Source organism: Ambystoma mexicanum, chromosome 14, assembly GCF_040938575.1.
Source record: "Ambystoma mexicanum isolate Mex_15411 chromosome 14, UKY_AmexF1_1, whole genome shotgun sequence".
In the NCBI taxonomy this organism is placed as follows: Eukaryota; Metazoa; Chordata; class Amphibia; order Caudata; family Ambystomatidae; genus Ambystoma; species Ambystoma mexicanum.
In genome coordinates, this window is record NC_090940.1 from 148,222,658 (window position 1) to 148,249,697 (window position 27,040).

Consider the following 27,040-nt stretch of genomic DNA (forward strand, 5'->3'; position numbering starts at 1 on the left):
TTGAGTCAAAAAGCCACTGGGTGAATGATTACTTTTATGGAAAAAGGACCATAGTACCGGGGGGCCAACTTATTTGGTCGTAAGTGTCGAGGCAGAAGTTTTGAGGATAGCCAGACCTTATCACCCACTGAGTATGAAGGCCCTGGTCTTTTTTTGGAATCCGCGTAATGCTTGGTGTTTGTTCGGGCCTTTTCGAGCTGTTCTTTGGCTTCTCTGTGTATGTTGATGAGAGTTTCAATCCAGGAGTCAACTGTAAGAACTGGGGTAGGATGTGGGAGTATGGATGGTAGAACCGAAGGGTGGAATCCTTGGCTACAAAAAAAGGGCTGGTTTTGACGGCCGAGTGATCCGAATTATTGTATGCGAATTCTGCCAGGGGTATTAGAAGTGACCAATCGTCCTGGATCTTGGTGGCAAAGCAGCAAAGATATTGCTCCAGGGTTTGGTTCACACGTTCAGTGGCTCCATTGGTCTGTAGATGATAACCTGAGGATAGGCCACGTTGGATTCCTAGTATACGACATAAATGTTTCCAAAATTGAGATATGTACTGAGGTCGCCTGTCCGATATTATCTTGGAGGGTAGTCCGTGAAGTCGGAATATGTGTTCCAGGAAGATTCCAGCGAGTTCAGAGGCAGATGGTAGTTTATATAGAGGTGTAAAATGAGCCATGTGTGTGAATAAATCAATGGTAACCATAATAGTTGTGTATCCCCTGGAAGGTGGTAGTTCCACAATAAAGTCTGTAGCGATGAATTCCCAAGGTCTTGTTAGCAGTGCTGGTTGGAGCAAGAGACCCGCCGGTTTCTTGTTATCATGCTTGTTCTGAGTGCAGACTGCACAGGTTTTGATGTAATGCTGTACGTCATCCTTCATCTTTGGCCACCAAAACTGCCTTTGTATTAGACGGAGAGTATTGGTGATGCCACAGTGTCCTGAATGGAGGGTATCATGACATAGGCTTGTGATCTTTTGTCATAGTCTCTGTGTGGGGATGACCAGGCCATTCTCCTTAAACAAATACCCTTCCCTTGTCTTGAGATTCCATCGATTCTTCCCAATAAACTCCTTCCAAATCCCAGAGGACTGGGTTTGGATCTGAATGTCTTCTAGTAGACTGATTGCTTGGGTGACAAATATTGTGTTGGGAAACATCTTTGCGAAGGATCGGTCTTCGAGAATTTCATAGTCAGGACGTCGGGATAAGGGGTCAGCAATTATATTGTGTGTTCCAGGAACATGATGGATTTGAAACTGGTACTGGGCAAAGAAGAAGGCCCAACTGGCTTGAAGTCTGTTCCTGCATTCCAGGGATTGCAGGACTTGAAGATTCCGATGGTCCTTGTGGACCTGAACAGGATGTTTTGCCCATAGGAGTAGATGACGTCAGTCTGTGAAGGCTTGACGGATCGCCAAGAGTTCCTTTTCTAAAACAGAATAGTGGCATTCGCTAGGCGTCAGGGTGTGAGAAAGATAGGCAATGGGGTGTTCTAATTTGTCATCAAATTCCTGTTTTAGAACTGCTCCGATGGTGTAGTTAGAGGCATCCGTTTCCAGTAGGAAGGGTCGATCAATGTCAGGTTGAGCCAAGATGGGGGCTTGCGTAAACTCCAACTTCAACCGTTGAAAGGCCTCATCCTGGAGTGTCGTCCAGTGAGAGTATCTTTCTTCAACAATGGAACGATTGGATGTACTATCTCCGAAAACGAAGGTATGAATTTCCGGTAGTAGTTGGCAAGCCCCAGGAAGGATTGGATCTGTTTCACAGTAGCTGGAACAGGCCAGGATAGAATGGAGTCTACTTTCGAGTGGTCTATTCCAATTCCTTCTGGGCTAAGGACAAATCCGAGATAGTGAACAGTGGGCACATGAAAAAGGCATTTCTCGGGTTTAGCCAGGAGCTTATGTTCACGTAGACGCTGTAAGACTGCTTTAACATCTTCTTCATGCTTCAGATGGTCTTTGGAGTATATTAGTATGTCGTCCAGGTAAACTATGACGAAAAGGAACAGCATATCAGAGAACACCCGGTCCATAAAACGTTGGAAGACTGCTCGGGCATTGGCAAGTCCAAAGGGCATAACCAAGTATTCAAAATGACCAAAGGGTGTTCTAAAGGCTGTTTTCCATTTGTCGCCTTCCTTTATATGGATCAGATGGTAGGCACCTCTGAGATCCAATTTCATGAACACTACCGCTCCTCTTACCGCTTCCAGGATATATGAGATCAAGGGCAATGGGTAGTGGTCCTTGAGGGTGCATTGATTAAGATCATGATAACCAAGGCAAGGCCTAAGCTCCTTGGTATCCTTCTTGGAGCCAAAAAACAACAAAACTCCTGCATGAGATTTAGATGGTCGTATAGTGCCATTTTCTAGGTTGGTATCCAGGTATTCTCTAAGGGCTCTTTTTTCTGGTTCTGATAGAATGAACATCCTTCCAAAGGGAATCACTGCTGAAGGTTCTGTATCAATAGCGCAGTCTTCAGGTTTGTGAGGGGGAAGGGCCTGAACTATGGCAGTCGAGAACACATCAGTGTAATCCTGATAGGCCCTGGGGACCTGGGTGATATTCGAGACAGTAACTGGGCCTTGCTGGTCAGTTTGTATATCTTCAGAGGGTCTTAACGACAAATCTAGGGATAGACAATGGGACATACAATTCTCTAACCCAAGAAACAAGGATCCTGCCGCCCAGTTAATGTAGGGGTTGTGCTTCTGTAACCAGGGCATACCCAGTACCGTTGGGTAATGGGCAGATCAGATGATGTCGAATTTGATCCTCTCTTGATGGTGGTTTATAGAAAGCAGGATCTCTTTGGTCTGAAGAGTTATGGGTCCTGAAGAGAGAGGTCTTCTATTGATAACCTCTACAGGTTGCAAGATGTCTCGAGTTTCATATGGAGTATTGTGGGTAGTGACCCAGTAATGATCTATGAATATCCCCATGGCCCCACAATCCACTAATGCCAGAATGGGATAGATTTCTTTCTTGGAAGGCGATAGGAAGGTCTGCAGAATGACAAGACTGTTTTGTCCAGGAGAGTTCAAGGATGGAATAGATGTGGAGCAAACATCTCTCTCCCGAAGCTGTGCTCCATCTAGGATCGGGGGCTGGCGTTTCCTGAACGCCGTGGAGGGGCTATAGGGCATTCTCTCACAAGATGTTTATCAGAGGCACAGTACATGCACAGCCTGATGTGAATCCTTCGCATCCTTTCTTGCGGAGTTATGGGTCCGCAGAAGGCTCCTAGTTGTATAGGTTCTGGGTCTGTAGTCGGGGAAGGAGCGGGCTCAGGTCTAGAGGAGGATTCTGTAGAGGTCTTTTGGTAGGGCATTTTAGTCTTCTTGTTTTCCGCCTTTCTTTCCTGGATACGAAAGTCTATTTGTAATGAGAGGTCCATGAGAGCCTGGAAGGAACCTGAGCGAGCTACCCAGGCTAGTTCATCTTTTATTTCTTCATTCAACCCTCTTCGAAGAAGGGTAAAACAAGCCTCAGAGGACCAGTCTGCTTCCTTGGCAAGTTGCTTGAAGCGTGCTACATAGGTAAGCATATCCTGGGATCCTTGCTGGAAGTCCAATAGGCGTTCTTGGGCACTGTACACCTCTTCTGGGCGGTCAAACATGGTCTTTAGTGCCTGTACAAAACCATCATAGTCATCCAGGAGGGCATCACCCGAATTAACTAAGGGAGTTGCCCGAGTTAATGCATTCCCGGAAAGATGTGAAATTATAAAGCCCACTTTTGCCCTGGGGGTGGAGAAGTAGTAGGGCTTAAAGGTAAAGTGCACTAAACAAGAATCAAGGAAGCCACAAAGGTTTTTTGGTGAAGCATCGTATTTATCCACCACTCCGCCCAGTAACACGCTTTCCTTGGTCGCGGAATCACGTGACAGGACTAGTTGTTTTAAGGCAGCGTTTTCGGCCTTGAGATTCTGAACTTCTGTTGTTAACTCCTGCATGCCGCGCATGAGGTCCTGAACGGCAGCCTCCATTTCCGTAACGGTATCAGTTTGTTGGCATCTCAATCTGTCACAGGTTTCCCCCCTTCTCACCTGTCTGTGTTGTTTGTTCGAGTTCTTCGAAGGAGTCTTCTTTCGCATAGTTCGGGTTTTGTATAACCCAGTGCGTGAGTCCTCGGGTTCCAGCGTGCGGTCCGGGACACGTCTCCAGGAGCGTTCAGATATCTAGGAAGAAGTCCAGGGAAAGGCGAAGAGCGCACTCAGAAACGAGTGCGAAGGAAATCCAGGAATGGAGGTGAGGACAAAAAAAAAAGGGGAGGATGAAGGAGACGGTATATTAAGGGACCTAGAACCAGGAATCAGTGGAAATCGCTGTACGAACTACAGCAGCACACGTCCGACTACTGCAAGCGGTAGCGTTGAGACGTGCAGGGCCACGGGGGCGTGTCTGCTTTGTAGAACGCAAGGTGTACAATGCGGAGACTAGCAAACAGCGTTTCGTGTTCAGCGGCCATGTTGGGAGTACTGCTGAGTTCAGTCCCCTACGGGTCAGAGACCACGAAGCCCAGAAGGGACGCGTCCAGTGGATCATGACACTTTGTGCCTCTGCAGGTCGGAGGGCCGTTTCTCTAATGGGAAATAGCTGCTTCAGTGTGAATGGGCTAGTTCCCATTAGACGAGAGTACCTTTCTGCCTCTGCAGCTCAGAGGGCCGTTTCTCTAATGGGAAATAGCGGCTTCAGTGTGAATGGGCTAGTTCCCATTAGACGAGAGGACCTTTCTGCCTCTGCAGTTCGGAGGGCCGTTTCTCTAATGGGAAATAGCTGCTTCAGTGTGAATGGGCTGGTTCCCATTAGACGAGAGGACCTTTGTGCCTCTGCAGGTCAGAGGGCCGTTTCTCTAATGGGAAATAGCTGCTTCAGTGTGAATGGGCTAGTTCCCATTAGACAAGAGGACCTTTCTGCCTCTGCAGGTTGGAGGGCGGTTTCTAATGGTAAATAGCTGCTTCAGTGTGAATGGGCTAGTTCGCATTAGACAAGAGGACCTTTCTGCCTCTCCAGGTTGGAGAGGACCTTTCTGCCTCTCCAGGTCGGATGGACGCTTCTCTGATGGTCGGAGGGCCGTTTCTCTAATGGGAAATAGCTGCTTCAGTGTGAATGGACTAGTTCCCATTAGACGAGAGGACCTTTCTGCCTCTGCAGGTCAGAGGGCCGTTTCTCTAATGGGAAATAGCTGCTTCAGTGTGAATGGGTTAGTTCCCATTAGACGAGAGGAACTTTCTGCCTCTGCAGGTCAGAGGGCCGTTTCTCTAATGGGAACTAGCCCTCTCAGTTTGAGTAGGCTAGTTCCCATTATTATGCAGGAATAGGCCACTAGGGGTAAAAAGGGACATTTCTCTAATGGGAACTAGCCTTCTGAGTGTGAGTGGGCTAGTTCCCATTATTATGCAGGACTTGGCCACTAGGGGAGCAATAAGGGCCATTTCTCTAATGGGAACTGGCCTTCTCTGTGTGAGTGTGCTAATTCCCATTATTATACAGGACCTGGCCACTAGGTGCAAAAAGGGCCCTTTATCTAATGGAAAATAGCATGTCTTGGCCACTAGGGGCAAAAAGGGCCATTTTTCTAATGGGAACTAGCCTTCTCAATGTGAGTAGGCTAGTTGCCATTATTATGCAGGACTTGGCCACTAGGGGAGCAAAAAGGGCCATTTCTCTAATGGAAACTAGCCATCTCAGTGTGAGCAGGCTAGTTCCCATTATTATGCAGGACTTGGCCACTAGGGGAGCAAAAAGGGCCATTTCTCTAATGGGAACTAGCCTTCTCAATGTGGGTGGGCTAGTTCCCATTATTATGCAGGACTTGGCCACTATGGGCAAAAGGGCCATTTATCTAATGGGAACTAGCCTTCTCTGTATGAGTGGGCTCGTTCCCATTATTATGCAGGACCTGGCCACTAGGGGAGCAAAAAGGGCCATTTCTCTAATGGGAACTAGCCTTCTCTGTGTGAGTGGGCTAGTTCCCATTATTATGCAGGACTTGGCCACTAGAGGGCAAAAAAGGGCCATTTCTCTAATGGGAACTAGCCCAGTCACACTGAAGCAGCTATTTCCCATCTGAGAAATGGCCCTAACAACCGATGGTCCGTTTCTCGGATGGGAACTAGCATCAACCGTTTTATATCCCTCGCCCTCGTTTAAAAACGGCCACCAAACGCCGATAAATCGTTAACACCGGCGTCGGCGGACAAGTTGACAAATTGCCCCTTTTCTGTTTCTCTCTTACCATGGGAACCATGTCACGTGCACCACCACTGACCCGCGAATATTTTTTTTCCTTCACGCTATATTGAAATACGTACAATATCGCGTTCAAAATATGTAAATGTTTGAATAATTTATAATGATTAAATATAAAATGCCGATTAACGACAACTGTAACATAATTGCTGTGTTTATTTTTCTATTACAGTGTCATTATTTTTGATATATTGCTATTTTCTTTCCGACTAACGGTACGTATTTCGGCTTTTAGGAGTAGGTAGTTATTCGAAGACGTCCACCACGTTTTATTTTCATAGGTTGGGGGGGGTCGTATCTTTTGCCGTCTGTGTTCTCGATTCGTGCAAGAGGCCGGAAGTCTGCTTTCCATATCTATTCAGCGCCTGCTTGTTTCGATCAGCCAGTTACGCGAGCGAGCAGTACTGCTGAGGGAACAGTCATATTGCATCCGGGCCTTGAGAGTCCTTCCGGTTGGTAACATTCCCGGCCTCTCTAAGTGGTCCGGCCTTGTGTAGCTTTTAGCGGAGCTGACGGGTAGCCTGGTGTACCCAACATGTTTTATGGGGGAGAAGAGTAGCGGAGTATCGACCAGAACCGAGCAAGGACAGGTAACAGAGGCCGCGTGAGCGGGCTTTCTCACGAGTACGCATGGAAGTTTCTCGGGAGGTGGGGGGAGGAGGATGATTTATCCCCTTTTTGCTTTAGCGCAGTATGTGAACATCGAATTCCCTCAAGTGGGACCACAGTCATTTTTTTTGGACTGAGCGTTGTTGGATTCTGTAAAAGGGAGATTTACGGACGGAAATCGAACGGCATTGAAGGTGCTCGTTTATTGGTAATGGGGGGCCGCCGCCAGGACTGTTTTAAATGGGGAGGTAGTAAAATGTACCAAGGATAGCAAAACCCTTACAAAAAGTTTCTCCTACCCTCGGAGGGTTGCCATATACATGCAGTTTTGCAGAAGATTTTCTCCAACGAAGGGCACGTTTTTAGATACATTCTCCTATGCGATACAAAACGGAGTGCTTTGGCAACATGTAGCATTTTATTCGGGAGTTGCTGGGCCTGGTCGGCTTTCGTTTTATTCTGGGAAACATCGTACTGGAATAACAAACTAAACTCGCCTACAGCTCCCAGAATGCCAACACAGACCTGCTTTTTTTAAACTTGCACTTCCTGATTGGAATTGGGCATGTGTATCAGCTTTTGTCTTGCATGAAACTTTAACTATAGAGACTTCTGAGTTTGTCCAGGACGCTCCCTCCGCCTCCTCCCCCACACCCCAGCAAGATAATTGGTAGCAAGGACGTTGGACCCACACCCTCATCAACTTCTTTGCAACTGCCAACACCAACTGTCCAACTCCGAACCTTCTTGCACCAGCACTCCATGACTCCATGTTTGACATCAGGCCCATATTACAAGACCAAGTCACTTAACGCCCAGGAGCAAGTGCACTCAAGCCACTACACCCCCACCCCCGTTACTCTTACAACAACACGAGAACGGTACACTCAGGCCCAAGGCATTACCGGTTTCCTTTTGTAAACAGTTGATGCCTGCAGCAATATATCCTGATGACCTATAGTAGTGCATGTGGAATGGATGTTCGAACTGACCATTGTTTGCTTGATGGATGTTTTGAGTCTCTAGAGCTGTCGCAAATTAGCATGCTAGCCACGCATTCACTCACTTTAGCTGCCATGTTTAATCTCAAAAGTATTGTGTAGTAGTATACAAACCTGCTGACAATGGCTACATATCTTCACTCACAACCCTTAATTCTACGTCCGAAAATGCAACACGTAATGAATAGAAGGTGGAGAAAGAACTGTGTTCTGTAAAAGGGGGCACATATTGGGGGGGGGGGGGGGTGGATTGTGACCCAGCGGCCAAGAGACATGTCTAGGGAGAGCTGCTGGAATGGCGGCTCTGTCGTAAGTTATGAGGGCTCCCGGGGTTGCTGCTGCAGTGGGGTTGCAGAGGTGGACTTGGGTAGACAGGGCTACCAGCTAGCCCTATCAGTTTTGTGCCACTTCTGAGAACCGTTTCAGCCGATTCTTGTCTTCTTTAAATTAGTGTAGGCTTGGGCGGACCCACGCAGGCGCTTCCCCATCCAATTGGATGATGTGCACCTATTCAGCATTCAACCCACGTAAACTCACAATTACTCCCACCGCCCTGTCTGCCTCACAAAATCCAACAACACACTACTCCTCCTCCTGCCTCTCACCCCGTCACCTCCCAACAAAGCCTTCCCACTCAACTCAGCCACACCCTGCGCAGACGACCGAACCCTCATCAATTCTCTCTCTACAGCATGTCTCTCACACCTAAACAGAAAATGTTCCACAGTCCCTTGACTCTCGCTTCCCCGCTCTAAACAGTCATTCAGCCCCTTATGCCCTATTCTCAATCGATTCAGCATCACCCCCCCCCTCCATTCTAGACTTCCCGGATCCACCTTTACTGACACTTTCTCACGAATACCAAACATCCACCTGCCTTTCACCCCACTCACCCACTTCTCCTGCTACTCATCTATGACCCGCCTCACCATCACTGCCTTCATCTCATCCACACTCAAAGGCAACCTTACATCAACCGCTTCCCTTCTCATACCCTCACCCGCCGCCAAATCCACTAACTCATTTCCCAGAATGCCACTGTGACTGGGGACCCACGCCAACTCCATATCCATCCCCCCACGCACACACCGATCAATCTTTCGCCTGATATCCAAAATCACATCCTTCCTATCACCATCCCCTGCCACAATCGCCTGCAACCCACTCAACGAATCTGAAAACACCACTACTTTCTCAAACCTCAACTCGCATACCCTTTCAATCGCCATTGCAATTGCCACCAACTCAGCCGTACAAATTGACACATCATCCGTCAGACGCCCCACTTTATACTCCCCCAGTGCTTTCCAAATAATACGCCATTCCCACTCTTCCAGATACCGGATCCTTTGAACCATCCGTGAACACCCTGCACCCTTCTTTCTCTGCCACATATGCCTGACCCAAAGCTTTGATCTCACCCCGCAATCTCCGCTTCTTTGACACCACACTCGTCAACTCCAAGCACACCTTTGGAGACCCCATCATCCACATCGGACACCTCACCAGATCCATATCTGTCACAACCATCAACTCGCCCACACCCCCTTCTCCCACATGTGAAACCCCAAAGTGCCCCCTTTCCTCCTCCACCGATCCCCATAATAGTCAAACCTCCAATTATACCGCAAACATTCACGTACCGGATGAGCCACACTCTTCGCACTACACTTCACCCACCACCTCATATTCAACACATCCCTTCTCAACCCCAATGGCATCTCCCCCACAAGTATCTGAACCGCATTCATTGGAGAGGTCCTCATCACACCCGAACACACCCTCAATGCTCTCGCCTGCACCCTATCCAACCGGAACTTCTGACTCATTGTGAAACCCACTGCCACCTGACATCCAAAATCTAACACACTCAAAATCAATCCCTTATATAACATTCGTAAACTTCTGCTGCGCACCCCACTCTTTCCAGTCACCGCCCGCAACAAATTCAGCCTGCGTTTACACTTGTCCATCACTCCATCCACTTGCACGTTCCAATTCAACTTCCTATCCAGAATCACCCCCAAGTACCGGAACTCCTTCACACTCTTCACCCTCACACCTTTCAAAACCAAGTTCAACTCCTGCTGCACTCTTCTCCTCAAACACCATACTCACACTTTTTTCCACAGACACCGAAAAGCCCCATTTCCCACACCACTCCTCCATGCGTACTATCACAGCTTGCAACCGACTCTGCACCATCAACAAACTCCGCCCTCTTACCCATACCACACCATCATCCGCAAAGAAATCTACCTGACACCCGATTCCCATCATAGCCCGAATCAGCCCATCCACCATCACATTAAACAGCATTGCACTAATCACACTTCCCTGCGGTGTCCCATTCTCCATCTTTCAAACTTCAGACAGCACCCTCCTCACTCTCACCTGAAAGGTCCTATCCGCCAAAAATGCCCTTATCCAAACATCCTCCCCTTCACACCCATCTCCAACAATCTTACCAACAACCCACTCTTCCACACCATATCATATGCCTTTTCCAAATCCAAAAAGAACGCTCCCACCAACTCTCCATCACATAATGCCTCCTCCACCCCAGTCACTAATCTCACTAATGGATCAGCCACCGACTGATTCTTCCTGAACCCACACTGAAAGTCACTCAAACACCCATCGACTCCAAATAAAACCCCAATCGCTCAACCACCATCCGTTCCATAACTTTACACATCACAACAGTCAACGCAATCAGCCTATACGACTTACACTCCTTTGGAACCTTTCCACTCTTCAAAATCGCCACCACAATCGCTCTTTTCCACAACTTCGGCAAAACACCACTCTTCCAAATCTCATTGATCAGAGCTTATACTTCCAACTTACATTCTACAGGCAACTTCTCCAAAAATACATGCATAACACCATCCACCCCTGGACTTGACCACTTCCCCTTTCGAATCGCACCATCCAACTCGAACATCGAAAACGGGACCTCATATTGCTCTTCCCAAGGCCCAACATTCGCCAACACCTCCCGCATCTCTTCCTCTACCACACCCATTCGTAACCTCACCGCTTCTGGGAAGTTCCCCGAACTGTGCACCCCCGCAAAATACTCCCCCCATCAAATTCGCCTTTTCCCCATCCTCACTAATCACCTCTTCTCCTTTCAACAACACTGACATTCCACCCTGTGGTCTCGTTAATCCAGATATCCGCTTGAACTGTTTCCATACCTCACCCACGCCAGAATCACTCCCCAGGGACCCACAATATCCCCTCCAATAACCACGCTTCCGTTCCCCAATTACTCTCTGCGCCATAGCTTTAGCCTTTTTATATGCCACCAAATCCACTATCATTCCTGACCTTAGCGCCCTGGCCCTAGCCTTCCTACGTTCCGCCACAGCTCTCGAACATTCCACCGTCCACCAAGGTACTTCAATCTTCCCACTCTTCCCCTTCTCAATCTCTGTAACTGCCGCCTCAGACGCTGCTCTCATTCCCTGCACCAAATATTCATTCCATTCATCCACCCCCCATCTCTACCTCGAGGAACAATCACTTCCTGACACTCTTTTATACATCTCATCAGCCTTCTTAAAATTCAACTGTCTCCCAGTCATCCGTGACCTGATCCCTACCTCACCCCTTACAGTCACCAAGATACCAGAATGATCACTCCCCATGTCCCCATCCACACGTACCTCCCACATCACATTCACCCGCTATTGCAGCAGACACCCAGGTCAAATCCAAGCACGACAACTTCCCAGTCCTCACATCCAACCGCGTACCTGAACCATCATTCAGTAAAACCAGACTCAATTCATCCGCCATGTCCTCCAACAATTCCCCATTCGTATCTGTCCGATCGCTACCCCACAACGTGTTGGCACTGTTAAAATCGCCACACAAAACACGGTCCCACATGTCCCCTTATCACTTCAGACAGCACACCCACTTCCACCACCTCACACGGATTCTTGTGATTCTGTCTCTGCATGGCAGTCAGTTCCTTTTAAAACAAGTGTAGGAGGCAGGATGAGAATAGGTGCAGGTCTCAAGTGGATAGGGGGGTGGTGGACATGAGATTTCTGACGAACAAGACGTTTTTGCGCTTTATGATTGAGGTTATTTCTCCAAACGCAGGGTGAGGCACAAAATGATGATAATAGTTAAAGTTTCTGGACAGTATCAGATTTTCCGAGGAATACTTTTATGACATTGTGAGTATGCGGACTGTGTGATATGTGAGCTAGTGGTACAGTGCTAGTGGTGGTTTGTTTTCTTGGGAGGTGGAGTCGGTGCCTGAACTTGGGAGACTTAGGTGAACATCTCAAAAGATGTAAATCAGTCTTAGGTTTTGGGGGATACTCCAACCCGAAGAGTCCTTCCGGTTAGTAACATTCATTCCAGCCTCTCTTAATTGGCCTGGGGGCCTGTTGTGAGGCCTCATGTAGCTTTTAGATGAACTGACGGGGAGCCCAGTGTACCCAACATGTTTTCAGGGGGACAAGAGTAGTGAGATGTCAAGCAAGGATGGGGAATGAGGCCACAGTAGCAGGGTGTGTTTCATGGGTATGCTTGGAAGTTCCCCAGTGGGTGATTTTGTGAAGGGGGACCTTTTTTATACCCCTTTAACCAAGATTCGGGCGAAGGGGATCAAACTCTTCGACATGGTTTTTACAAAACAAAAAATTGTTCCAAGTTACTACACTCAAATATTTGGGTATATGGATTAATCAATCGAAATCTGACTGAGTGGGTGGTGCATTTCAAATCCAAAGCGCGTGCTTTAGCCAGACAAGGAGCTTTTATCCACCGCAAGGTGGTAGCAATTCTGTTGTATGGAAGTGAGTCAATGGTAACAGCTACAAGCTATCTTCCGGCGAAGTATTACCGCTACCTCCTTTGTTTCCCATTTATACAATATGAATTTGCTATATAGTCGGTCGCTGCAGTCTATAATAATCCGGAAGCAACTGAATTCATACAGAAAAATTTTGAGCAAAGACCAGATTCCAGCCATCGCTATTTTGCAAAACACTCCTTTCTCCGACCATGTTCTGAATGAGTGGAAAAGCTCTATGGATGAACGGCTCCGGACGGCGGATATCTCGGTTGAAGTGCTGACTTTGCACCCACAACATGCAAAAAGACGTAGTCTGATAAACAATTGGATGTCCACGTGCATATAAAAGGCCAATATCAAATGGACCTAAAGTGTGAATGTGAAATTCTCACGTTCTTTCCCGATAGATATTCGAGACACTTTCTTGAGGCTTCAGCTCGGCTTGCTAACGACACAAGCACTTTTAACCAAAACAAATTTCGATCACCCTTGCATTCTGTCGATTTTGTAAAAAAGCTGAAATTGCAGAGCAACTCTTTCACATAATAATGGAATGCACGGCATTCACTGAGAAGCAAAACCTCTTCAAGAATCTATGATACAGTTGGAACTGAAGGAACGATGGTCACAGATTCTGCTGGGCAACAACAAGAAACTAGGTTATACGATGATTCCATTTTGGAACAGCTTAATAGGAAAAGATGTATACAAAAAAACTGAGTTCGAAAAACTAGAGAAATGTTGTTGTTTTTACTGAGCTTAATAGAATGTATGCAAATAAAATTTAGAAATAAACTATAATTTTAATAATAAAAAAAGTTGCACGCCTGTGTTGCATTAGAGGGGTCTGTGAACATCAAATTACCTCAAGTGGGACCAGTCATTTTCTATACATGGGAACGTTTGAGATTCTATAAAAGGGAGATTTACAGGATTTGCAGATGGGAAAATAAACAGAATTGAGTGTGTTTGTTAATTTGTGGGGTGGGGGGGGGCAGGACTCTTTTTAGAGGTGAAGTGGTAACGTATCAAGGATAGTAAAACCAGTTTCTCCTACACACTGGGTTGCTGCAGATTTTCGCCAACAAAGGGCTAATTTTCAGATGTTTACCCTATGCAATACCTAGTAGAATACTTTGAATATATGCAACATTTAATTCAGGGGATGCTGGGACAGGCTAGTTTTCTTTGTATTCTGCGAACCATAGTCCGGGTTTAAGACATCATAATTTCACAACTATAACTCCCAGGATGCAAACCCAGTCCTGTTTCTTCTGTACTTGCACTTCCCGGTTGGAATTGGGCATGTTGTCATGTATAAAGTAACCACTATAGAGACTTGTGAACTTGTGCTTGTTTGGGTTCGCCACCCTGATCTCTAGTATGCTCTTTATCCCTAAAATATGATTTCTGTGTACTGTTAATAGGTTTGTGTCCTTTGTTTGTACTAGATTGTGATGTACAGCCCTTGTAATCCAGATATGTTTTGCTTGGGGAATGGATCGTCAAACTGACAAATTGTTTGCACAATGGGTGTTGCATGTTTGTCTTAATTAGCATGACAGCCACATGATCGCTGCCCTGCTTAATCTGTACTTTATTCCAAGACAGCGAAAAAAGTGAACCTCAAAGTAAAACCTGTTACCATTTTAATATCTATGGTGTGAGACTCAAAAACGTTATGTTTTATAAATGAACAAACTGCATACAATGGCTACATATCTTCTCTGACCTACCTCTTTCCGACCGCTCCAAAATCCTTCAGAAAGTTGTCTTTAACCACATAGTCCGCTACGTTGGTGTACTCTTCCTTGCTGCCCCTGCATACACCCCAATCTGGATTCTGGTTCAAACATTTGTCTGTGCTTGTTCACGTCGCCAGTTCTCTTGCCTCTTCTCCATTTTCATCCTTTTAGACCTTTCAGCTGTCTTTGACACTGTGGATCCTGTCTCTTTCAAACTCTTTTGCTCTTTGGCATCAAGGGCACAGTACTCCACTGGGTGTCCAGCTATGTCTTTAGACAGCTCCATCTCAGCAGCCCCTCAACACATGCTGCTTGTCTGTGCTCCATCCTATATGCATCCTCCCTGTGCCAACTCCTTTCCTCCATTGTACTATCTCCTCTTCAGCAATAGTCTGATATCATTATTACCCCTGTAATCTCGGGGCTCATAACCAACTGCTTCTTTCTAAACTCTCAAACGTTGTCAGTAGTCTTTCTCCGTGCCTTCAACACCAAACCCACTCTTGCCTCTTTCACCCATGACCATCTCACCCCCATGTCCCTGATTTGCACCCTGGGCTTTGCTTTGATAGCGATCAAAAATTCTATCCTTCTATCACAGCCATTGCCAATGGGTTCATCAATGTAAACATTAGAAATATATGCCCACATCGCAAACTCAACTAAAACCTATATCTCTACCCTTCTATTCACAAGCTACTGTAAGAGCATACTGTTTGGTCTACCCCATATTCTTTATTTTTTTGTCTCTCTCCAACAAAGTCCTCAACTTTGCGACACAACTTTCCCAACCCCCTTCTCCCACCACCTAGCTACCGTAGTAATTCTGGATAGCTCACAGTGCAAAATTCCACTACTTTTTAAAATTCCTGCTACTCTTCTATAACCTCATCCATGCCCTTGCCCCATGTTGCTTCATTTAATGCATCTCAAGGGTCTATCGCTCTCAAGTGCTCCGCTCCATGTCTCTCTGAAAACGATAGCCCACCCCCTCCTTGTCTCCTTGCGCTTTTGCTCTTTTTCTCTACTTGCCCAGCTTCACTGGAATGCTCTCCACTTGGTCATCAATTCCACTTGCTAGCACTGGAAGGAGTACCCAACCCAATACCAATCCTTCGACCCATCAATCTAAAATACTTGCTCTACCCAACTCTCCTGCATTCTTCGCTCTGGGCTATTGACATACTTTGTAAATACTGGCCTCAGACTCTGAATGTTAATTGTTGTAATGTACTCCAGTCACTTTCCCTGATTTTAAAGGTACTATTTTTTTTTTTTTGTTCCACTACATATGTTCCAAAAAATACGGAGACGGAACACTTTGTGGAAGAAAACCATACTGGGTAACTAGATCCGAGACAGTATGGGAAACCTTTAGTGTACTATGAGGGGGATACTACTTAGTCTGTCAAGCCGCAAGAAGAAAAGACTTGAAAAGGAAAGGCGAGATCTGGATATACGGATCTGGGCCTTTCGCGAGAACTAATGGGAGAACCGAGGCAATCTGAAAAGTTAAGGAGTTGCACAAATTGAAGACAAAAATGAATACCCTGTGGTCTTGCTACTATGAAAAAAAGGGAAAAATGCAATCGGTGGTTTGTACACTGATTGAGGAAAATTAACTCGGACAGGGCTATAACTTCGATTCGAGGGCCTGTTTATCGCAAAGAGATTAATGACCTCTTCAAGCACTACTACATAAAATTACACCACAATGATCCATCAGTATCTGGAGCTGGTGAACGTTTCTTTGGGAACCTAGAGATCCCGAAGATTTTGGAAAGAACATAAAATTCTAGGAGAGATGGCGGTCGAAGAATTAAGAAGGGCAATTGGGAAGCTGAATACGGGAAAAATGTCCTGAGCCTGATGGCCTTCCTGCTGAATTCTATAATATACATAATTATGCCCTTATTTTAATGAAGATATGTTTGTTTCATCACGAAGATCTGGCCTTTTGCCTCAAACGACTAGTCATGCTATATCTGTGTTTCTTAAGAAAGGAAAGGATGAGAATCTACCATAGTTACCGCATCAGTTTAATAAACCACAGACGACAAAGTTCTAGCCAAGGTTTTCATGCGGTTGGAAAATGTGCTTCCAAAATTGATTCATGACAACCAATCCGGTCTGTTGTTCAGAACAGACTAACTTCGAGCAATATACGCAGACTTATTCAAACAATGTCTGAAGCCACTGACTCAATCAACGATATTGCGGTACTGTCCTTAGCTGCTGAAAAGGCATTTGACTGTGTTAATTGGAACTATCTTTACTCTGTGATGCACAAAATTGGCTTAGGTGAGACATATACTGTATTCTAAACCTACTGCGGATCTAAATAGTATGGATTAAGATCGGGTGTTTTCTTCGAACTAGAGAGAGGCAGTAGGTAGGGATGCCTATTATCCCCACTTTTGTTAATCATTGCAGTTGAATCTTTGGCCATTGCACTCGGGCATGAAAGAAGGTTAAGCTGGATAAGTTGTTGGGGTGTGGAACAGAAGCTCTGGTTCTGTGCAGACGACCAGCTGTTGATCTTGAAAGATTTGGAGCATTCATTGCCCATTTTGATGGAACTTCTATCAAATTTTTGGTTATCAGGATATAAAACGAACTGGATGAAATCGGAAGTGATGCCATTGACAATATGTGTAACAAACCGTTGATTGATTAATTTGGTTTTAAATGGTGTGCTGATAGGTTTCGAAACTTAGGAATGTGGTTAACACCAAAGAGTGAGGACATAGTACATGAAAATCTAAAAGAGCTGTGCAAGGATTTCTTACTAGATCTGGAGAGATGTAAGGTATTAAACCTATCGTTATGGGGAAAGTAAATGCCTTAAAAATGAACTCCACTCCTAAGTAACTACGTGCTTGGTATGTTACAGTTGAAAATTGGCTCACAGTACTGGAACGGACTTGATAGGGTTGTGCAGAATTTTATCTGGGGGTGACAAACCTTCAAGGCTAAAGCTTTGCAAGCTACAATTGCCTCAGGAAAAGGGTGGACTTGGGGTCCCAAATTCACGGTTATATTCTGGTGTTTTTGGTCCCCTTTCTTGATGATAATGAAGATTGGACGATAGATGAAGGTTTTGCAGGGCCATTGGTGCCTAGGGCAATCTTAACGGCAAGACCGGGTTGTAAGGCGAATTCCACCACTGAATTTTTGCGAAGTTCTTTGAAAAAACATGCTGGTTTACTGGGTGATGCACTAAAGGTCCCGGATGCTTCAATTTGGTCTAATGCAGGGATTAAGGATAATGAACTCTATTTTTGCTAGAATGGTTTTTGGCAGGGTCCGGTGGATTGGAAACCTTCAAAAGGAAGGGAAATGGCTTACGGCAAATGAAGTTAAGAAGAAAATTGGATTTTGCTGGCTTCTCAACCATGGATTACCACAGGTTGAAAAAAGCCATAGGAAAGGTGGATTTGGGGAACAGGCTAAAATTTGACTTTCACTGCTGAATCCAAAAAGGGTGAGGGGGGATTAGCTAGTTTTTTTTTATATATAAGCAGATTGTTGCAGAATATAAGAGTGATTAATTGTGGGAAGATTGGAGTAGGAGACTTGGCTGTGAAATTTCATCAGTACTTTGTATCGGAATGTGCACAAATGTCAACCTTTTCCCAGTTAGTTTGGATGAAGGGTCCACTCAAATAAAACATTTTAACAGGGTCCATTGGACTCTGGAGCGATTATGTAAGAGAGGCCTTTCTGACACCAATGATTGTTGGGGTTGTGTACATCAGATTGGAACACTGGAGCACATGTTGTGGGATTGTGTGAGGGTGCATGATTGTTGGCTGGATATTTGTGTAATATATGAGTTACTAGAGGGAAACTGACTTTAAAACGTTGATCTTGGGAGGAGACGAGCTGCTTGAAGAATTGACCACCTGTCAAAAGAAATGGCTATTTAGAGGTGCTGCAATAGGAAAGACCATTATCTTGAGAGGGTGGAAATCGAGGGGTTCCCTGTTTATAGATGATGGATTGATGAAATGCATAAATTAGCTGAAATGGAGCGGATGATTTCTAGGAGAGCAAGGAAAAGACTGGGGGGGTAAGTGGGTTAAATGTATGTATTTGTATTAGTCTGTGTGGATAATTTGGGGGATAGGGTTGGAGGGCTGCGTATATATTATATGGTTAATGTACATAAATATATTTAATGCTTACCACTTCAAGTTCCAATTTTCACGTGTAATTTGTATTGACTAGATCAATTTGCTCGTGAATTGAATAAAATGAAAAATAATTAATAAAAAAAAAGCCAAGTTTCTTGCACCATTTCTCAACTGTCTCCATGTTACGGCCAGGTACTACGACTTGGTGCCTGGCAAATGCCAAATACAACAAAAGCGTAAACTACTTGTTTTGTGGATGCTTGTTTTTAACAGGCATTCCAATGCAAGAATGCACTGCGCTTATAAATGAAGTGGCTGAAGGCGTACTTAACTTTTATTTTATTGTTATATACACCTGGGTTATTGTTGCAGTTAAGGCATTGCTTTTCAAAAAGCACAGAGGTATCAGATCAAGGCTGATGTGTTTTTGATGAGAATGGACAGGTGGGAATGGCTATTGGGACTAGCATGACCATGGACGGGCAATGGAGTAATTAACCAAACCACATGCATATGCTGTGCTCCTCCTTTCATTTCATCCCTCCCCTGTGTTCTCGTATCATTACAAATGTTTGGCTTCTGTAGTACTTCCATGCCACATACTAGCCAAAATTTTAAAAGTGATATCCAAGGAGTTAAGTAAGCTCGGTCTGCATATCCTTATTGGCAACAATGGGGCAATATTGCATTTTCCTTTACTGGTGCCATCAAGTTCACTTACCTACTCATCCTGCCACACAAATGATACCAGATGTTGTGCTGCTACTATTAGTAGTAATTGTTTATTTTTACATTTCTATAGCAGTAATAGTACCACTTTTAGAAGTAGTGCAATCACTGTCAGTACAAGTAATATTTCTGTTACTACCATTAGCAGAACTACTGCTTGTGGTAATAGTATTAGCAGTCGTACTAATACTGGTAGTAACTGTGCTGCTTCTGAAGCTATATTTAATATTAATGCTGCTGTCACTACCACTAGTTGTAAGGGCATTTGTAGTAGATGCTTTTACTAATACTAGCCGCACTATCGGCAGTAGCAATGGCACTATTGCCACCACCAATAATGTAAATCGTAGTATTACCGCTAATGGCAGTGCTAATTGTAGGGTCTGCACCAGTAGTCCTACTTCTACCACTACTATTGGTAGCCATACTACTAAGCATCAAGAGTATTACTGTGAATACCTAATAGGACTACTGCTTGCAGTAGTACTATAGTTGTAGTAATTCCTCTTCTGACAGTAGTGATGGCTTGTGTTGATTGTGATTTTTACAACCCCTAATATTGCTAATACTATCAGTCCTGGTGGAAGCAATAGTACTTCTACTGGTATTAAGTGTTTCTGCTACTGGATATAGTGATGCTGATAGAGTGGCAATAGTTCTGCTTCTTCTGGCAGTAGTCCTACTAGGTATAGTATCAATACAATTACAACTGATAGCAGTGATATCGTTGGTAGTAATGACTACTGCTGGTACTGTTGGCAATAGCTGTATTACTATTAATGGCACTACTTCATTTAGTGGGGCAGTGTTTGTAGGCAAGTAGCTTGTTGGTGTGAAGGAAAAAGTCACATTTTACTGTGCTGCTTTGTTGCTTTTAGGGATAAACCATAACTTCCTTCGGCCACTTTCTGTTCAAGGACTTGAAAGTAGTTAATATAATGGAAGGTGAATGCTTAGGAAAATCTTTAAAAACCTGATGCATGTGCATTTCTTTTTTTATGGTGGGGAAATTGGCCCACAGTGAGGCACTAATGGTTTGAAGCAAACACTATCTACAACTATCTCTTTAGGGTCTACAGACTGAGTGTACTTGATACTTCTAGACCCTGGCATGAACTAATTGCTAACGGAATTCTGTATTTTGTGCAGTTGTCGTATGATAGACCTCTGTTTCCAGAGGATCTCTCTAGATCACTTGTTTGATTCATACATGAGTAATGCTGTTATATCCTGTCTTACAGGGAAAGTGAATAGTTATGCAGAGTACAGCCATGTTGAACCCCAGTGCCACTGAAGTCCGAGACAATGCAAGCAGTGGCATGCTGAGTACAGAGATACCAGACATAGATAAACAGTATGCAGATTTTACTGCTGAGATTATGGATGTCATTGAAATGGAGCAATCTTCTGAGAACTCTGAGGCCAATAAAGATGACCCTGGGGAGGAGGCTGGAGAAGCTGCTGAAGAGGCCGGAGATGAAAGTGCATGTGAAATACCCACACCACCACCGCCGCTACCTCCTCCGGAGGAGCAAATTCCATTTCCGCAGGAGTTTAGCACGTATTGGAAAGTTGTAGAGGCGAACGTTCAAGATTTTTCTGGATGGACTAATTTGCTGCAATATGTTGAACAAGAGGTTAGTAACCAAAACGCCTATATTTTGCACCCTTTTATTTTTTTTGTTTTTTACAACTTTCATTGTCTTCAGACTTTAAGCAATCTTTCTCCCCAAGTCCGTCCTGTGGTGTACCGAATTGCTAGATATCTGACAAAACAACTTGCACAGTCCTTCTAGATGCTTAGTCCAGGTGCAATTTTTGAAGATGTATTTTTTTTGTTTTTATTTGATTTTTATTAGGTTTTCAACTAACATTTAATACAACAAAGAAAGCTATTGATCGGAGCATACCATTAACAATTTTCCCACAACATCCCACCCACCAACAACCTCTTTTTGAGCATTAGACCCCGACCCCCAACCCCTCCCCCCCCCGCCCCACCCCACCCTCCAACCACAGGAACAGTGACTCCTACGGCTGTTAAAGTTTGCCATTGTCCTCTGACGTCTTGGCATGTACGTGGTGTTTTCACATTTGTCAACAGATATTCGTTTTGGTCGCTCACGTAGAGAACAGTCTGAGATCCATTGTGAGCCCGTCTTGTAACAGAGTAATGTTTCTGAATCGGGTCAGATAGTAACCCAAGACCTATTAATTCTTCCATACACAATACAGCCTCTCAAGTGTTGGGCAAATATTTGTTTACAAAATCTCCCCCCCATAATTTTTTCTTCCCTCCACTGTACAGATGTTAGTGGCCACACCGATCCATTCCTACTTTGTGGGTGCTTTGGCCCATTTACAGCTCATTACTAGGCAAGTACGAGCAGCCAATATGAGTTGGGCTGCCACTCCCGAGGTCACCTTCATGCTCTTCCATCCCAAAAGTATGAGAAGGGGTGCAGCCACCCTTTGGATGCCTTCTAATTCCCATATCCACCCCAACACCTCATCCCAGAATATCCTAATGCGGGTACACCCCTCCCCCCCACATATGCCAATCTGCTCTCTCGCCACATTGACGCCAGCATAGGGGGCTCATTGATTGGAACATTTTGGACAATCTATGTGGATCGTGTTGCCACCTTTGGAATAACTTGATGGCGTGAAGTTTTGTACTTGCTCGATATCGATGTTTGGGCATCCCCTTTGCATATTTACCCCCATAGTTTTGGATCTATTCCTGTCCCCAGAGCTCTTTCCCACTTGAGCCTCAGGTTCGCTGTTAACCCGTTCCCAGATTTCTTCAAATGGAGTTGCATCTCTTTCAACTTTCTCTCTCCATTTGTCTCTTGTCTGGACAACTTTATTGAAGGAAGGTGAAGATTGACGGGAGGCGTGGGGGGGACTATCCCCAGCGCTTCCTCTAGCTCAAAACCAGGACTGGAATCTCTCGTGGTTGGGAATGTCCTCGCTGATCCCTGGAGCCCGAATGTGACTCACTGGAGAAGGCCAAGATGTGATCCCTCGCATATCCCTCCCTTCTCTTCAAATCTTGGAGATGGGGGTGGGACTCCATAGCAGGTGGCCAGAGTGAAGGGGGGTGTAAGAGGGAGCAGACGTCCCAGTAGGAAGGATCTCAGTCTTGCTGGCATTGAGGCAGAGATCATTGGATGTACACCAGGACTGGTTCGCAGATGGGCAGTCTGGAATGGTAGAGAAAGTAAGTATAGAGGATCCGAGGGAAGTTTGAAGAAAAGTGTCATCGGCATAAAACTGGAAGTGGGGGAGAAAGTGGAAATAAGGTGAGCAAGCGGAGTGGGATAGAAGTAAAAGAGCCAGGGTAAAAGGTTGGAGACATGGGGCATTTCACAGGTGGAGGTAGAGGTGGGAGAGAAGGAGCCCAAGATAACCTGGAAGGGCACGGCCAGTCTAGTGCCCTCTGAGATAACAAGTGTATCATAGAGCCGTTATGAGGATGGAGTGGTTGACCATGTTGATTGCAGAGGAGAGCTAAATTAGAATGAGAACAGAGGGATAGTTGGAGTCAAGAGATGCGAGCAGTTCTTCACAAGTGTTCAGATGAGCAGTTTCCCTGCCTCTGGATGCTCGGAATCCAGATTGATGGTTGTGTAGGCAACCAATGCGCACGGTATGCTGGGTCAGTTGGAGTAAGACCATCTTCTCCAGGAATTTCCCAATAAAGCAAGTGATGGAGATGGGGCGGTAGTTTGCCGGACATGAGGGGTCGGCAGTTGGATTTTTCAGGAGTCCCACAAGAGAATTCTTGAGAGGATGGGAAAAACCCCAGTAGCAAGTGATTGCAGAAGTCGGAAAGTGCAGGGGCAAGGGAGCCAATGTTGTCCTTTTATAGTTCTTGAAGAACAGGGGTAGACTTGTTTGGAGGAGACCTTCATAGAGCGGACAACCCTAGTGACCTCGTAAGATGGGACAGAGAAGGAAGAGAGAAAGACAGGGATGATGGGAGGCTGGGGGAGGTCTCAAGTGGTGGGAAGGAAGAGTGCTCAGGTTGCCCTGTGTTTTTGCAGTGAAGTGGATGGCCAATGCAGTGCTGAGGGCCTGAGAGGGAAGAGACGAGGTGGAGACTGCTGAAGGATTGGCTAGTTCCTTTTTTAAAGATTTCAGCAGTGTTGTTGGATGCTCGAGGGATGCGAGCCTGGATGTGAGCCGCCTTCTTGGAGCGAATGGGGAGCTATTGCATTTGGAGATGGTGACAGGCCGGTTTGTCGGAAGCTTGCGGTCTGCCACTTCGGTTCTGCAGCTCTCCAGTGCTGCTAGATTGGAGTCGTACCAGGTGTTACTTTTGGTGGCAGGTTTCAGGCGGATTCTCATGGCTGGGGCAAGAATGTAGAGTGTGTTGGGATGGTGAGGTGGAGCTTGCTGAGAGCAGAGTCTGCAGTTGGAGGGGGAATGAATGTGGATGCAAAGGTAACAACTGGCATTAGTTTCATGGGGGTGGGCGAAATGTCCCTGAACAAGGTTGGCAGGGCTGGGGGAGTTGCAGTCAGGGGGCCGTGAGAACTCATGTGAGAGGAGAGGGTGGTCTTACCGGGAGGGCCATGTAGTGAGTGGGGCGGAGAGTAAAAGATCAGTGTGGATAAAGGCAGTGTCCAGCTGAGTGGATAGGACCAGAGGGGAGAATGGAGAGGGGAGAGCGAAGTGCAGGGGTCACAGAAGAGATTGGATGCCGTGGGTAAGGAGTTGAGGTGAGGTCACCCAATAGGAGTTTAGAGGAAGATGTCAGGACCAAGGAGAAATCTGCCCATTCTGAGAGGAACCGGGGGATGGAGCCAGGTGGCCTATAGATAGTGGAAATGGTCATGTAGGAGGTAGACAAGTTGACCAGCTTGCCGACCAGGCTTTCGGTGGAGTATGGCTGAGTGGGTACAAGGGAAGAATGGACCCACTCGTGGAAGATCAGGGCAACCTCACCGCCAACATGGGGTACGGCGTGGCTTAGAAATTAAATTGACGCCAGTGTGGAGAATGGAGTAAAAAGCAGTGATTGAGCTGGAATTGAACCACGTCACGGTCCAGGTCTCGGAGGAGGAGGCAGATGTCTGCAGAGTGTTTGATAGCAGAGTGAGCATTACATGTGGGTAGATGAAGCAGGGCTATGCCTTTAAAGGTTTCCAAGGAGGGGTACAGGGGTGTGGTACACCAGTCTGAAAGAGGAAGAGCGACATAGAAGTAGTAGCAGACACAGGAAGGAAGAGGAAGAAGAGACACTTGCCCATTAATGGTGGCAATAGCTTGTAAGGATATGCAAGGAGAGAGTAGAGATGAGGAGTCCAGAGATCGGGGGAGGGGACAGAAAAGAGGATATCAGTGACAATCTGTCAAAGCTACGCTGGCTTAGGTGTCTGTAATGGTAGACCAGAGTGAGTGGTCAGGAAGTCTTTTTAAAAATATTTTCCTTCCTGAATTTGTGAGAGAGGGAGGGTAGGTGATGGTAAGGCAGTTGGAATAGATAGGCGAGATGGTAAGTGCCATAGGGGTAGCGGAGAGATGGGACAGAGGATAGAAAAAAAACTGCACAGCAACAGCACAAACAGATGGCCTTGAAACCAAAAAAGAGCAAACGGGTGCAGCAGAAACCCTTGGGTTAAATAAGCAGTCACCTATGAAAAGTATTGTTGATAGTTCTGTGTGTGTGTTTGTCTAAAACCGTGTTTACCTACCTTGCCTTATGTATATAAAATAAATCTATATTATCACTTCCAGTGTGAAGAGTTTCTTTCGGCTAATGTATTGACTGGGTTCATTCTACTTGCATACAACTAGCATCCTCCTCATAAGGTGAGCCTGGCTGTTCTGCCATTCTACCAATTCTTTGGATAGTACAGACGAACGAGTTGGGGACCTGTATACAAAGGGATAGTTTTTATAGTCTTACCTCCAGGTGGACATTAGGAAAACTTCACAAACCTCACCCTAGACTTTTTACCAGAGGGATTTTTGGTTACTTTTAAATGTGCCTAAAGACAAGCTGGTGGCAGAAGTTATTTATTGCTATACTGTTAGTGTCCCCATTCACGTTTATGGCATTTGGCTACTAATGGTGGCTAGTGTCCTAAAATGACCGTGCCATTTTGCTTGTTCGTTGCCCATTTTGTTATTTGGCTCTCTTCCTGGCTACTCTCGTGGGGCAGGGTGGGGGGTGTAACTAATTTTATGGTTGTGCATTTGCCTGTGAAAGCTGCTGTTTCCGTGGGCTGGTGCATGCCATTAGTGTATGGACCCAGGAAGTGGGCTGGGACTGTCTGGTGTGCATGAATGGTGCAGATCCTTGTTGTTTGAGGGCTGAGTTTTATCGCTCGCCTGAATTCACAATGAGGAGTCCTGCAGTAATTCCAGCAGAGCCAAGTACCATGCCAGAAGACCCAATGAAGAATCCTGGCGACGGTTCTTGCTGCTGGCCCAGTGAAGCCCTGCTGAACTACTTGAACATGCAAGAGCCTTTGGACTGGTGACACCAACCAGTCTGTTCTCATGTTCTGGAGCCTTCGGAAGTATCCTTGGGCCACCCGGCGGACGGACTAGCTCATCTTTGGGCTAGTGTGCCAGAAGCGTTGCGTTCCATGTTTTTGCCCATAACATCGGTAGTCGCCAGCATCCTGCAAGTCTCCTTTCTGTCGTGTATCAGCATCCCAGTATCCAGGGATCTTGTTCTGGAGGGCTTCCTTTGTTCGCGACTGGAGCAATGACTGGTGTAGCTGGTGTGCAATGACTGTCTCTGGAACTGGCTATCCCCCATCTGATAGAGTGGCCTGTGTGAGTGCTTGCTGCATTTCTTCTCTGGAAAGGGTTGCATTTAGCTCCTGGATCCGACGGGAGGCAACCTTGCATCCGCACCTCCTGGGCGGAAAATCAGAGTAAGGACAGTGAGTGGTCACAATAAGAACTTTATTTATTCCATTGTCTTGCTTTTTAAACATTTGTTTATAAAGTTTGTATGAAAGAAAAGTACTTTACTGAACTGTAAAAGTCCTGAGGTCTTCTGGAACCTTGTACACCCCCACGGGAACGTGTCCTAGCATTGTCTGCTCTACATAAGGAACTTGGAACTTTTGGGCACAAAACCCCATTCAACTTGGGGTTAGACTGATCCAAGTGAGGGCTTCTTTTCCTGCGGTTTGGTTATCTAATTGCTTAACTGCTTGCATTCCTTTCATTTGTGTAGGTGAATTGTATGCATTGTCATAACCGACAGGTGACTGTATATATGCTTTTATATTTAGTGTTGTGCTGTGTGGTACTGGTTCATTTTTTCTAGTGCGGTTTTGTGCCTGTAATATGGTGTTTTTGTACTTGCCCGTCTAAGTAGAATCGTGTATTTCACTGTATGGACTCATTGTGGACCTCAGCCCTACAGATAAGGGGTCTTTCGGACACTTTCATTATATCCTAACGCCACATAATAACTAACTTTGTGGGAAAAAATTCAAGTCTCCAACTCATGTGTGAAAATATTACACCGCAATTTATTCATTTGACTGAGATGTATATTAGAACAACTCATCTAATATAAGCTTTACATCGCTGAAGCAGGTGAGTCGAGTTGTGCTCCTGTGACCCCCCCCCCCCCTTTCTTTTGCCCAAATTTGTTGAACTAATTACTCCCAAGCACCATACCCCCCACCCCAGCGCGCGCCCGGCCCCATCTTGCCCAATATTACTTGAATTAAGTGCCCCCAGGTCCTGCATGCTGTATGC

At 45.7% G+C, this 27,040-nt stretch overlaps 1 protein-coding gene across 1 annotated transcript in view; it reads left to right on the forward strand.

Moving 5' to 3' along the window:
- Positions 1-6,657: 6,657 nt before the first annotated feature.
- Positions 6,658-27,040, forward strand: part of PRPF39 (pre-mRNA processing factor 39) — a 481,116-nt gene continuing 460,733 nt past the window's right edge. The window contains exons 1-2 of the mRNA XM_069638752.1: positions 6,658-6,851; positions 20,545-20,940. Coding sequence (XP_069494853.1) covers positions 20,560-20,940 — 381 coding nt within the window. The 5' untranslated portion in view covers positions 6,658-6,851; positions 20,545-20,559. The remainder of the gene's footprint in view (positions 6,852-20,544; positions 20,941-27,040) is intronic.